This window comes from Biomphalaria glabrata, chromosome 8 (genome assembly GCF_947242115.1).
Source record: "Biomphalaria glabrata chromosome 8, xgBioGlab47.1, whole genome shotgun sequence".
Taxonomy (NCBI): Eukaryota; Metazoa; Mollusca; class Gastropoda; family Planorbidae; genus Biomphalaria; species Biomphalaria glabrata.
In genome coordinates this window covers 28,550,463-28,565,885 of record NC_074718.1, presented here as the reverse complement: position 1 = coordinate 28,565,885, position 15,423 = coordinate 28,550,463, and the positions used below count along the sequence as shown (strand labels likewise).

The following is a 15,423-nucleotide window of genomic DNA, read 5'->3' as shown; positions in this document are numbered from 1 at the left end:
TTTTGATGAATTTTTTATGTGTGTGTTTGTGTTTGCTTGTGTTTCTTGGCTAACATTGATTGTTGCTATGTCAGGGTTTTTATTTATGCTATTTACCCACCTACCCTTCCCCGCCACGCACCTTTTTCAAAAATAAAAAAGAATACCTTAGTGACAGATTGTATGGAATTACGCCTTACGTCCGGGATGCGGATCAAACTGTTTTTTGTTAGTTACAAGAAGTCATTTGACTTTTAGCATTGTATTTGCTCTTTGTCAAAATGGAAACTAATTTTTGTTCTTTAAAAAAACCGAGAACAGAAACAGACCAATCATGAGAATACTTCTCAATATGTTATGGTTTATTGTTTATGGAGAGTCTTTTGTTACAAGATTCTATTATGATGATCCATACCTATTGAAATCGAGCTTTACACCTGATGACGAAATGGACGGCCTGGACCAGGTGTTCGGAGCCTGTGATATTGAGCATGTTTTGTTACTGACTACGTCCGAGGAAAGCTTTTGGCCTGTTCACTGGATATTGAGTCATCCATTACTTTCTGGAATGCGCATGGCTCATTTCAATGTGGACTATATGACGATGACTAATATATCTAGCAGTGATTTGATCAACGTGTTATGGGATTTCTATTATATACAACAAGTGAGAAATTTTATCATAGTTACAAAACATTACAAAGTTATAATGGACAGTGCTCATCAACTATTTTATGAGAGACAGAGAGGAGTTGGCGCTTTGTTTCCTCACAAAACTACTTTCACTATTGTTTGGCCATCTACAGATTCTGAAGCGAATCTTCCCGAAATGGACGATGCTGTTATGGATAACGTCGCCATAGTGACGGTCGCCGTGGCAACTAATAAAGTGGCACAGATATTTACTTTAATGTACAGAGAGCAGAGAAGAAGAGAATGGGAAGCTGTTTATTTCTTCAAGACATTTTCTAACACGACCTCACTGTCTTGTACTACTTTTCCAAATAGAATGTATGGACTTAACGGAAGAAATCTAACCATTTTGGCCAAAGAGTGGCTTTCACACCTAATCATACAAACTAATCGTAAAACTGGACAAATTGAATATGCTGGATACTATGTAGACATTATCAACACGTTATCTTCTTCCATTAATTTTACTTTCAATTTTACTCCTGGACCCAATGAAGAGAATACAATCAACTGGAGTGATTTCTCTGACAGAGTTGGTCTCGGTGAGGTGGATTTCGGGGCAACTTCTTATTTGGTACATTCTGCATTGTATTCGAACTATTCCATTTCTTTTCCAATACTTTGGGTCAACATCAGTGGAGTGTATATCAACAATGAAAGAAGCCCTGTCATATCGCCTTTAAAATTATTCCAACTTGAGGTTTATCTCTGCCTGTTGACAAGTATATTGTTTACCATGTCTCTCTATGTGATCGTTACAAACATTTCCAACAAGATTTTATTAGACATTGTAAGTTGCTATCGGAACCTGGAGGAAAGTGACATTAGAGCAAATAAGTATCTTAGTGCCATTACCAATGAAACACCAACTAAAGCGAATGCAGACATTGGTCAGTGTCTCGATAAAATGTCTTGTATCAAACATATACATTCTAATTTAGTCATGGGTCAAGAAAATGGTTCGACCAAAACACAAGACTTCTGGACTACTGACCTTAATAACAGATCATCTGATGTTGACGTGCTTCAACAAGATAATATAGACAAACTTAAGAACACATATAACAACAGAACATCTCAAGTTTCTGAAGAAGAAATCATCTTTCAACATCAAAATAGTATTGATGTAAATACCCAAAGGCATATACAATATCGCTCTATTGAAACTCAAACAACAAATGAAGAAACAAATCAAAACATCAGCACAAGTTTCAAACTTCTCCGACAACTAAAGTATTCCTACAGTAAAACTAGTGAAAAAGAAGACATTAAAATAAATGATAAAATGAATGAAATAAAACTCAAAGATTTGTGCTCAAGTGCGGGACTGCCTAAAGGAGCCGAAAAAGTCGGATGCTTACATGAAGTGTCCATCATCGATAAACTACCAGATAAAGATACTATACATTTATTTTTTAAATTCTTGGGTTCCATATTTGGTCAAGACAGTTTACCAGAGCCATGGAATAGCTCAATATGCCTTTTGACCTGGTCATGGTGTTTAATGATATTACTTCTGACCGCTGTTTTTACTGGAAACATTACCGCCAACTTAGTAGACCAGGACGAATCTATTCCATTCTCCACTTTTGAACAACTTCTGCAGCGCAGAGATTATAAATGGGGATTGTCTGAAGATTCGTCTTTTTTTGACATCATGAAAAACTCCAGGCCAGGAACAACTTTAAGACGATTGTATGACTCGATGGAACAATTCGCACGGACTGATCCAACTGTAACAGGGTCATTTGAAGTTCAAATGAAGAAAATGCAAACTGAAAAGTACGTCTCGTTTTTTTTTTTCTGATGATTTGGAATACTTACGTGGATGTATGGACTCTTCCCATTTAGTAATCCTGAAGAATAATGTCATGACAACATACATGGGACTTATATTTCCCAAAAATTCTACTTTGAACGACTTGATATCTGAGCGACTAATACTAATGTCAGACGTGGGAATATTGCCCCACTTACTCCAAGCCAACACGAATGTATTTAAAAACAAGATATCACAAGGTACAGACTCCAGCAATATGGTTCTAGACTTGCTCTATATGGAGGGCCTTTTCTATATTTGTGGATATGGAATTGCCATGTCTACTGCCGTGTTGCTGTTAGAGGCTCTATATGCTAAATGTTTCATTATAAACTAAATGACTAACAGGTTTATTTATATTCATGGTATAAATTGTTAACTTTTTTTTTTTTTAAGGTATTTCAAGCAATTTTTGTTTCTGTAGAGTAAAGTTTGAAAGTGTAAACATTTATTAAAAAGCTTCTATCAACTCACTCTGTCTGTGTATCTGGTTAAAGGTTTGTACATTTATTTCTCCCACACCCAATCTCGGATCAAATTGAAACTTTGCACAATTGTACCTGACAAAACAACAATCAATAAATAAATTAAACAGAGTTTATAGATACAATTACACTTCATATAAGCCTTGTTTTTTTTTCTCTACGCTTTCATTATTTCGTAATTTGTCAGAGTGATTCTTTAGAAGTCAGTGAATATTGTTATATATACTACATCATTCTTCCCATCTGCAATGTCACTGACATGCTACATAGTTGTCATTCAAATCTAGTTGGTGATATCAGAAAAAAAAAATTGCGTTAATTCTTCCATGATTTCAAAAAAGCTACATTTAGTAATTCTATTAGTAAACAGGTATGTACTTATTACCTGGATGGATTCTGAGCTGACTTTACACTCACCTGGCAATCAAACTAATTAAACAATAATAATTAATTATACAGCTTTACAACTAAACGTAACCTTGCATCAGGCCAGCACAACCACCAAACGCCTTTAATTTTCCCTTTCCCCAACAACTGTCAAGTAACCATCAGTGCGCCCAAAAAATCATTGTATTTACCAGGATTCGAACCAGGGTCCTTCGGTTCGGAAGCCAAGAGCTTTACCGCTCGGCCTTCGTGCCTCCTTACAGTTAAAAAATTGGGTGTAATTAAAGTGTATATTGTGATTTCCGCGAAGTGGCCGAGATTCTCTGGTCAAAATACGATGTACTGATTATTAAATTCCCATTTCAATGTTTAACTATTCATATTGTTCTTTTGTAGGCTGTACCATAGTTACTCTGAAGTGTAGGATGATGTATGTTGAGTTCATTAAGCAGGGTAAGCCAGTAAAGGGCAACTTTGAAGAGAGGGCACAAAAAAATTAAAGGAAAAATTGTGGCAGGTATATTTTTTTTATTAAGAAAATACAGAAATATAGTATCAGATTTATTTAAATCAAAATTCAACTAATGAATCTCAGTTTGCTTTGATAATAGTTCTTCTTAATTTGGTTCAGCGTTGGACGTAGTTATTTTTAAAAGTTAACCGAGTAATTCATCTGTCAATCTATTTCAGACATTTGTCTAAGCCGCTCACAAACACATAATGATATCAACATTGCACATAGTCTTTGAGCATGAGATGTTGCGTTATGAAAACTTGAGGCAAGCCAGTGTGTAGAGACGTCTATTTCTTTAGGCAAGCCAGTGTGTAGACGTCTATTTCTTTAGGCAAGCCAGTGTGTAGACGTCTATTTCTTTAGGCAAGCCAGTGTGTAGACGTCTATTTCTTTAGGCAAGCCAGTGTGTAGAGACGTCTATTTCTTTAGGCAAGCCAGTGTGTAGAGACGTCTATTTCTTTAGGCAAGCCAGTGTGTAGACGTCTATTTCTTTAGGCAAGCCAGTGTGTAGACGTCTATTTCTTTAGGCAAGCCAGTGTGTAGAGACGTCTATTTCTTTAGGCAAGCCAGTGTGTAGACGTCTATTTCTTTAGGCAAGCCAGTGTGTAGACGTCTATTTCTTTAGGCAAGCCAGTGTGTAGACGTCTATTTCGGAACATTTTGAAATGTTTGAGATGATTATTTGATAGCAGTTCAATTATTTAAAGTTTCAAATCTGGTTTCACTGCTCCTCAATCCACATTCACATCCCAATCCAGATATTTTTCTTATCATATATGGAGCTTAACTTCATTTATCGTAATAATGCATATCCTTGTTGTACTTTAAAAATTCTTTGCTTTTCCATACCTCACCAAAAAATAGTTGGCCCTTTTGTTCCCCCATTTAAAAGGATTGCATGAATGCTAACTCCTCAGTAACATAAAAAAAATCTCATCGATGCATTGAAGTAAGCCTACTACCAAACATTCCCATCTTTATATGTTAACTGGTGTACATTTCATGTTTAATTATTGAGTCCCTTATAGCTTATATATATACAGTTTTTAAATCCTTTTTATTATCTGGCCATAAGACTTCGCAAATTTGTATCATGCATAGTTTAACAAATTTTCTTCCAGAAAATGTTTCGTTTTTTTTAAGCATTATTGTACGCTACATTCACTTTCATGTGTAACAGCTTTCTGAGAATTATCACATTTAAAAATTGCTGGCCTGAGTCTTTTATATTTCCTTCTGCCATCGGTTATGGATGCATAAAGAATGTTGTGTTTGGAAGTGAAATGTCTGATATTCTAGTGTTGTGTTTGGAAGTGAAATGTCTGATATTCTAGTGTTGTGTTTGGAAGTGAAATGTCTGATATTCTAGTGTTGTGTTTGGAAGTGAAATGTCTGATATTCTAGTGTTGTGTTTGGAAGTGAAATGTCTGATATTCTAGTGTTGTGTTTGGAAGTGAAATGTCTGATATTCTAGTGTTGTGTTTGGAAGTGAAATGTCTGATATTCTAGTGTTGTGTTTGGAAGTGAAATGTCTGATATTCTAGTGTTGTGTTTGGAAGTGAAATGTCCGATATTCTAGTATTGTGTTGGGAAGTGAAATGTCCGATATTCTAGTGTTGTGTTTGGAAGTGAAATGTCCGATATTCTAGTATTGTGTTGGGAAGTGAAATGTCCGATATTCTAGTATTGTGTTGGGAAGTGAAATGTCCGATATTCTAGTATTGTGTTGGGAAGTGAAATGTCTGATATTCTAGTGTTGTGTTTGGAAGTGAAATGTCCGATATTCTAGTATTGTGTTGGGAAGTGAAATGTCCAATATTCTAGTGTTGTGTTGGGAAGTGAAATGTCTGATATTCTAGTGTTGTGTTGGGAAGTGAAATGTCCGATATTCTAGTATTGTGTTGGGAAGTGAAATGTCCGATATTCTAGTATTGTGTTGGGAAGTGAAATGTCCAATATTCTAGTGTTGTGTTGGGAAGTGAAATGTCCGATATTCTAGTATTGTGTTGGGAAGTGAAATGTCCGATATTCTAGTATTGTGTTGGGAAGTGAAATGTCCGATATTCTAGTATTGTGTTGGGAAGTGAAATGTCCAATATTCTAGTGTTGTGTTGGGAAGTGAAATGTCCAATATTCTAGTGTTGTGTTGGGAAGTGAAATGTCCAATATTCTAGTGTTGTGTTGGGAAGTGAAATGTCCAATATTCTAGTATTGTGTTGGGAAGTGAAATGTCCAATATTCTAGTGTTGTGTTGGGAAGTGAAATGTCCAATATTCTAGTGTTGTGTTGGGAAGTGAAATGTCCGATATTCTAGTGTTGTGTTGGGAAGTGAAATGTCCGATATTCTATAGTCCTTATCAGCTTTAACGTTTTCTTTACAAATGAGAGACAGAGGTTTATCTTTTAAGTTTAGAAAACAGGTACTTCCACATCCAATCTTCGTAAGACATTTAGTGTGCACTCTACTCTAGCCATTCTCAACGGAAGGAACCATCATTCTAATTTACTTAAAGCTATTACAATTTCTCTTCACTATTGTTATCCCTCCCCCCCCCGCCATTTTATATTTCCACTCATTAAATCTTGTATATATATATAACTTAAGAACTTCTCTCTTTTAAAAGTGCATATCATCAATGTGTCTGTTTCCCAAACCTTGAATATACTCTGGTCTACGGTTCATTATTAGAACCCCTTAGACCTAGCAGCGTCATCTATAAATAAATACTTAATTGATTTAATTAAAGTTACATAGAGTCACGGGCCTACTGGAACATTTGAAACAGATCAATTAGAAAGCCACCAACCACGCTGACACACTGGACAACACGAAGCAACACTTCTCTTCAAATATGTTTATTTCATCGCTATTCTACTATCACTCTTATAAAGAATAGTTACATTTATATTCATCCAAAGACTTTGGTGATATGATCAATTCATTTCATTGACTATCCTTCATTAGAACAAAACAAGAGAACGTTATAGGAAATGTAACGTACAAAGGACTGGCTACACAAGTTTGAAAATAACAAAATAGAAACATTCCTTTCTGACTCCATGGATCCTTAGTTTCACAGCGAGTAACATGGTCAATACTTGGATGTGACATTTTTTAAAGACCAAAACATCTTGACACAAATCAGTTGACTATTTATTTATCTTACGATCTACGCGACGTATCATGAGATCTAATGAACATAAGACTGGAACCTTATTAAAACAAATTTAAAAGTATTTAAAGTGTTTAATGTATCCATGGTTTGAAATAGCCTACACGCAAAAAGGTCAACATACTAGAAAAGAATGGAACTTGATAACAATGTAGTGATAAAACTCAGCTCCAAAAAATCGATGTCTGACTGTTCCAGGAAGGAATCAATACTTGACAAAAGAATATATAAGGGACAGAACAAGATATTTTCTTTCTTTTCTAAATTGGTTTCATTAAATCCTAGCCTCAAACTTGTTAAATCCTATCCCCAAACTTGTTAAATCATAGCACCAAACTTGTTAAATCCTATCCCCAATTGTTAAATCCTACCCCCAAACTTGTTAAATCCTATCCCCAAAAGCTCCTGCATAGCGGAAGGGGATGGCAGCATGAAGGGCTCGAATTCTGGACCATCATGACGGCTGTCCAAGTGGCATACCACCCGACCAGGCATACCACACGACCAGGCATACCACACGACCAGGCAGCTATTTAGATAAGAGTCTATATAATATGGGTTTTAGAAAATGTTACGAGAAAGTATGATCATAATAATAATGACTTATTGAATCTCACAGACTATTACATAGACACGTTTAGACATCTTTTAGGTATTTTGAACTCTTTCAACATCAGAAATACATCAGAAATACATCAGAAATACATCAGAAATACATCAGAAATATATCAGAAATACATCAGAAATATATCAGAAATACATCAGAAATATATCAGAAATATATCAGAAATATATCAATTATATGATAATGTTATAGTCGAAATCTTTCCAGAGAATGACTCTGTTAACATCCAGGTTAAAGCTTTAATTCATCAACAAATAAATCAATTGAAAGAATGCAATAGTTGTCATTTTACATTTATAACGAGACTGCAAATTGGTTTTCAACAGTAATAATAAACATGAACAAATATGTTTGAGAGATATATGTCATAAATACATGTGCGTTTTGCCTGAACGTAAACAAATTGTAGAACTAAAAACTGTTGATCTCAAGATGAAGAAACAGAGTCAGCTCATCGCTAGTCTACGGTGACATATTTTGAAAGAGCCAATCTACAGCTTGGTCGCCATAGGCATCAAGAAAACTCGAGCTATTGTTGTGGTAAGACATGCTGTAAATGTCAATCTTAAACACTTTAAAACTTTGCGTGCGTCGAGGAACTTTATTTGTTTAAAGTGGAGAACCTGGATGAGGACATGAGTGAGGACAAGAACAAGGACAAGAATGAGGACAAGGATGAGGACAAGAATGTGGACAAGGATGAGGACAAGAATGTGGACAAGGATGAGGACAAGAATGTGGACAAGGATGAGGACAATGTTGTTGTCAAGGATGAGGATGAAGGAAAACACACATCTAACATTTGAGAAATTAATATACGTTGTAAGCACCTCCGTTGCAATCGGCAATGTGCAACTAACATGTTGAATCTAAAGAGGAAGTTGAGGCCTCGTTCACTTTGAACATCACAATGACCCAGGAGTACAATCTTTGACATAAAAAGCTACCAAAATTGGGGCATGTGTAGGTTGGCTCTTTTACAATATTGTTTCCATTTGATATTTCTGAATGAAAGCACTTAACATTTCTTGAACTTTAAGACTGCTAAATAAACCATACAGTAGTACAAAGATAATTATTGATCGAACTTCTGCATGTAAAGTAGAATAAAAATTTAAACCATCAGAGTTCTTTATTGTTATCCATTTCACACACTTCTAGATACCATATGTCAAATACCCCCTCTCTTCACAAAACCAAAACAACAACAAAAAATACAATAATACAAAAACAAAACTATAAATACAAATATATCAACATACTAGTCCCTACCTCTTTTAATACGTAACAGTGGCTCTATGTAAACATTGGTTTCTGATATATAGCTTTGGCACTATGCAATATAAGTTACAGTGTTTGTTATTAACTCTTCACAACGAAGCGTATTAATTCATGGCAATTAAACACCCACAGGACACCAGGGCAGATCAAACAATGAATCTCTGGCTTCTAAAAAAACTAACTCGCATTAAATCCAGTGATTCTGATTTGTTGAGTCCATGTCATTTTAAAAGTTAATACATTTAATTATATATTCAACCTCGCACGTTGAACCCATTTCAATCAATCGATCAAGATTATTTATAACAGTGGTTTCGAGTCTTTTCTGTAGGAGAAATAATCTTAAAGCATTTGTCAGTAATATGAAAACAAATTCTTAAGTTTTGAAGCTCCATTATATATATATATATATATATATATATATAATGTAATGCTCATTTAATATGGCTAGGTAATATCAGCTATACAGATTGATTGTGTAATATCATATAATTTAAGATATGAAATTGATCCGAGAATCACTGCTGGTCAAACATAACATTTTATTTAATGTATAATACTCAATAGTTGCGACAACAAAGGAGTTTAAATCACAGACGTAGCCAATGGATCTCACACTCTGAACATATGTCCAGTAAATTTCACTCTTAACATTCACATGAACGTAACCCTTTTCGCCTGAGCTTCTGTCAGAAATGATAAAGGGTCAATCTCGTTCGGATCACACGGAGACCCCTCGGGCATGGGCGGAGCGGTGAAAGACATTCCGTCGTACTCCTCATCGTCTATGCCGCAATGGGTGCCTCCGTTCCGTCTGCTGTTGTCTGGAGAAGTTGAAGAGACGCCGCCAGGAGTCTTGGAGTATCGCACAGGAGAGCTACTGTGAGTGGTCGGGTGCAACGTCTGAAGCTCGATGACGCTTCCTACTATGCCTATCCTGGAGGTCGAGTCGCTCATTTCCGAGTACCTATCGAAAGATTCCCCTAGCCCTTCGTCACGCCTCTGAGAGTAGTTGCTTCCGTCTGAACCCTCCAGCTGCATGTTGTCCGTCGCCATGGCGACAACGTCGTCGGGGCAGACGACTGAGTTGGAGTTTCCGTTAACGACTTTGGTGGTGCTGACTTTCAGGGCCGATATGGCCGTGACGGCGGCGGAGAAAGCGCCGCTGGAGGCGGCGGTGGAGACCACAGTAGCGGCTCCGTCGGAAGGTGGCACAACAGAAGATCTCCGCCGACCCACGCCGGCCAGCAAGCCGACTCTGGGAATGAGAGACTCTCGACGTATGCGCTCAAACTCTTCCTCTGGGATGGTCTCCGGGGGATTGTAGCGACATTTCAGGCTGTTGGTCTGTCTCTCCAGTACGACGTCCACAGGATTTTTGCCTGGGCTTTCCACCTTGCATGTCTCCAGGGACATTGAGCGACGCAGACGGTCAAGTGACATGTGACTCTTCTTTCTGGACAATCGACGATCTGTGAAAGTAAAAAAAAAAGATCAGGTATTTAGTTTGACAAAGTCTTCAATGACTAGAATAAGATTTCTTTACAAAAAAAAAAGAATTACAAAGTATTATGTAATATATTGTTCTCGTGGCTGTGTCTCTGGCCAACACAAAGCAATATTTGACAACATTGTCTATGGGTTCAACCGATGTACTGACTTACACAAACCACTATCTTACAACTGTGTCTATGAATTCACAATGTTTTATCGGAACAAGCGTCAACTATTCTTCACAGTGTTTTCTAAACTTTTCTTTCTATCGCAGGAAAGCCCGCTACCCAAAGACCAGGATATTGCACTATACAGCATTGATTTCGTTTTGGAAATAAATTAAAACTGATCCAATGAAAGAAAGAAGACATGCTCATTTGTTGGCAATCATGCAAAGAGGATTCCGTGGAACTGAAAGGCGAGAGGAATAGAGTGCAACGTCTTGCATATATACATAAATTAAAAATAAATGAATAAATGGATACATAAATTAATAAATGAATAAACAAATACATATATAAATAGATAGATAAATAAATAGATTAATAGATAGATAGATAGATAAATAGAAAAAAAATAGATAGATAAATAAATAAATTCGTAGATAAATAAATACATAGATAAATATGTAAATAAATAGAGAAAAAAAACAACAAATAAATAAATAGATAAATAAATAAATAAATATATAGATAAAATAAAGAAATAAATAAATAGCCATTTCTACTTTGAGAGTGTCATTTTGAAAAAAAAAAAGAAGCAAGTAAAAAAAAGTATGAAGTCAAAGGTCACGGAGAAATGATAATTAAAACTGAAGGAGTCGCGTGCTAATGAAAAGCTGCCTGGTTGGGTGTAAAGCGCTTTTAATTTTTTTATTTGAAATTTCTAACTCGCTGTAATTCCGCCATTCAGTACAAGGTTTGTGCTACAGCATCTAATCATTCATTTCTTACTTACTAAAGTCACTTCTGAAGCGTAGGTAACACTTATCTTGTTAGAAATGTCTTAAAATAACTATTGATCTGTTACTAGTGTTATTAATTTACTATTGGTGTATTTCAGTACACATTCTTTGTCCGTGTTCATTTCCAGTATCCTGAATGTTCAGCTTCATAAGTTATTATTATTCTGTTGTTGTTTTTCCCCTGAATCTCTTAGTCGTTTTATTAATGCAATTATCTATCGTAGTATTGTTATAACATTAAATTATATTGAAGCATTTGAACTACTTCAATTCAGTTAAAACTATCCTTTTTGGCTCCGTTCATCCTGTCTCATCTTTTGTAGACCTCACCATCATATTGTCATTAGTTTAGATACTAAATAGCAGAACTTAATGAAGCATATCAATTCAAGTATCTCATTCCACTAAGTTTTCAAAACAAATGAAGAGACGCACTCAGAGACGCACTCAGAGACACACACACACACAGCAAGTGAGAAAATGAGATCACGTGTCAAAGGAATAGTTCACATTTAAATTCAAAAATTCTTTTTCTACTTGAGGTGGTTGAGTGGCTTACGCTTGCCATCGGAACCGATGGATCGAGAGTTCTAAACCAGGGGAGGATGTATTTTGAGCTTCGGATCCATGAAATTCTGTAAGACACCAAGTGTTAATTTGTGCAGGTCACTTAACACCCTCGCTAAATAGTTGGTCATAGAAATACTAAACTATATGTATACAAATACCTTTGCATTATGTTTACAAGAAGTAAAGTGCTATCTGTCTGACCAACAGTGATTCTAGGATCAATCATATCTTCAGTTTTATATTATACAATGTTTCTGTACGAAACTCTAGGACTGTTTCTTCTCCTAGCTTCAACTCTACTGTCTACTTTATTCTCTTATTGCCCTTTCGCAACTCTGAATTACAAAAGACCAACGTCTTGCTGTCAAGTTTAGCTTTGACTCGTGCAATGAAAACATCGCTAATAACTGGACCGGATTTAGACTTGATAAGGCCCTAAACTATTTGAGCTTTGTGGCGCTTAGTCATAAATATAAGGTAATTTATTCGTTTGCTTTTTCCTCGGGAAATACAATGAGTTGGCTGAATTTAAGTTATTGGTTAACATGCATGACTAGATTTACCTAGGAACACGCGTAGGACGTAATCATCTTTTTTTATTTGAAGTAACGTCTGCATTTTATAAGATAAGATAAGATGTGCTTTGACAGTGTGCATGACAATGTCTGGCTGAACACAAAGGAAACTTTTATTCCAAGGTTTGAAGCGCGGGCTACACTGAAACAGTAACGCCATAAGTACGTCGAGAAGGGACACAATCATATATGTCTATTGGTTATTTGTAATTGTTTGTGATAATCTCCCTTGGACAAAATGATTCGTTTTTTAGAGCAGATTTTAAGCCGGTAATATTGTGTGTGTGTGTGTATAAGTTTAAATAGGTAGGAATCAGAGACAGAGAGAGAGAGATAACAAGAGAGACAAGGAGATAGGGAAAGAGACAGATACAGAATATATATTTGTGTGTGTGTATGTGTATGTGAAGACAAAAATCTTCAATCGGTGAAGCTTGTTACCCATCAGCCACCGCGCTCTTTAATGTACAGTTGAAATATTTCTTTTAAACATTTAAGCTCTAAACATTGATAATCTGAACGTTATCTATACCCAGTCAGTCAGATCATTTTTTCCCTAATATTACATACTACAGAGAAAGAAAGAGATTTGTCATAATTCACATGTCTTTATCATTGATCACTGGATATGAAGCATGTATTGATCCCTGATTTAGACTAGAAAGCACAATTCCACAACAAATGTCGAGTCAGAAACTATTTTGCCTCGCCCACTTATGTCGGTACGAATCTTTCTTGAGGGATTTAATACAATGTAATTTAACATATGCAAACATACACAAACACACACAAGACACTGAAATTCCACAAACATGTAGCCACACAGAACATTTTGTAGCCACCAAAAGACAATCTCGGGAACGCTTCTAGAGTCTACTTTGTTTTTTCCTTCCACTTGCCTATATCGAAGTGTCCCCTCATCGAACTGTTTCTATTTTTGTGTGTGTGTAGATTTAAAACTTGTGAACACATACAAATCCTATTACTAATTAATTAATTAATATTTGTGATATTTAACTTTCTAGAGAAAACTTCTTGACTAAAAACAGCAATAGGAATATAAAGTAATAATAATAATAATAAATAAAGCGATACAAAGGATTTCTTCAAAACAGTGCATCTCATCATGACAAACCACGCCACCTAACAACCTAGGGCCCATTACAAAGTATCGTGAGACCTATTCTCAAATTCGGTTGCAAGCAAACTGGTGGGTGGTGCTCTACTTGACCCCTTTTTTTTATATATATATTGAGAAGCACTGATTTTTTAAAAGGCAAAAATGCATGTACATGTAAGCCACAAGATGCTGTTTATAGAGGCCTACATTGATAATAAGTTGACACATATAATGGTTACATGCAAGTGCTGAATACAGGGCGCATGCATAGTAAGGACATGCAGTAGTTTAAATATGAAGTGCAAAAAAAACAACAAAAAAAAAACAACAAAAAACATGCAAAAAAAAAACAAAAAAAACGTGAAAAGTGAAACAAAACAAAAAGCAGTTGAACATTCTTTGTTCTATTTTTTCGCATATAGAGATTTGAATTTGATTTCTAAAGGCTAATAAGATATTTTTTAAAAATATAACTAGCCTATGGTTTCAGTCAGGCATAGGAAATTTTAAGCGCTAAATTTAGGCACTGACAGAGCATACTGGGGATTAATCTTGTACACGTGCCAGGCTCTTTCCAGACTACAACTTCCATACACAACATTCACAGCCAAAAGAAAACGATGTCATGTGACATATGACTGAATGTCCCGTATGATACAATGTGAAGTGTGTATAATGTAAAATGTGTTAGGCCTATACGATGTCATCTGCTATGAGGTTATATATTTCATAACTTTAAAATAAAAAAAAATGAAACGAATAAAACAATGATTGATTTTGGAGTTTTGAAAAAACTTTTCAAATCCACCTGGATCTTTAACTATCATAAGTAGGATGACCGTAAAGTCATACACATTTCATTAATAAAAGTAGGCCTACTTTCAAGAGCAATTCTCTTCATAGTAAAATAATACAAATACAAAAGAGAAAGAAAAAAGAAAAAAAAGAGTAGTGAGTTAAGTGTTAAAATGTATATTTTGCATCAAATAATATTGTAATAATAAATGTGTAAGTCCAGCTGTCTAACCTTAGCATATTTTTAGCCAAGACAAGAGCGCCATATCAGACCCATGGACCTTGGTAAGCTGCAGCGTAAGGGACGCAACTCAAAAGCATTAGCGCTTCTTGAAGCTGAATGACGTCATAGCTATTTGAGCCTGTGCAGAGCATGCGTAGATTTGTCCAATGTGTCATTGAAAGATCTCGTCTGCCACATGGTTACTGGAAAAATCTTTTCAAGAAAGCAGCTAAATCCATTTTTAAAAAAGTAAGCCTACATCTAGATCTAGATCAAAATATTTATTTAAATCATGTTGAAACATAGATGGCAACGTATATTTTAATAGGCCTATACATAGAAGAATAAATGATATTTTTGCAATCCTTCTTAATGTTTCCTAGCGAGCTGTAGTAATCAATAAGCAATATGAAATGTAAAAAACCTTTTCAAAAGAAACTGGAAGTCATATTGTATTACCAACTTAAACTTAATCTAAATCCATACATTAAACTGAATATCAAACTTTACAAACAAATTATTTAGGTCCCAAACCATCATTGAGCCTAAAACTACATCTTAGTTCCCATACCCATCTTGAACCTAAACCTACATCTTAGTTCCCATTCCCAGCTTTAATCTTAACCTACATCTTAGTTCCCATACCCAGCTTGAACCTAAAACCACATCATAGTTTCCATACCCAGCTTGAACCTAAGCCTACATCTTATTTTCCAAATCTAGCTT

The 15,423-nt window shown here is 35.5% G+C and overlaps 1 protein-coding gene across 6 annotated transcripts in view; it reads right to left on the bottom strand.

Annotated features, from left to right (window-relative positions):
• Positions 1–6,439: 6,439 nt before the first annotated feature.
• LOC106074945 (short transient receptor potential channel 4-like) overlaps positions 6,440–15,423 on the bottom strand; it is a 276,179-nt gene continuing 267,195 nt past the window's right edge. For all 6 annotated transcript variants that reach the window (XM_056037379.1, XM_056037382.1, XM_056037384.1 and 3 more), the window contains one exon: positions 6,440–10,428. In XM_056037379.1, coding sequence (XP_055893354.1) covers positions 9,611–10,428 — 818 coding nt within the window. In that variant the 3' untranslated portion in view covers positions 6,440–9,610. The remainder of the gene's footprint in view (positions 10,429–15,423) is intronic.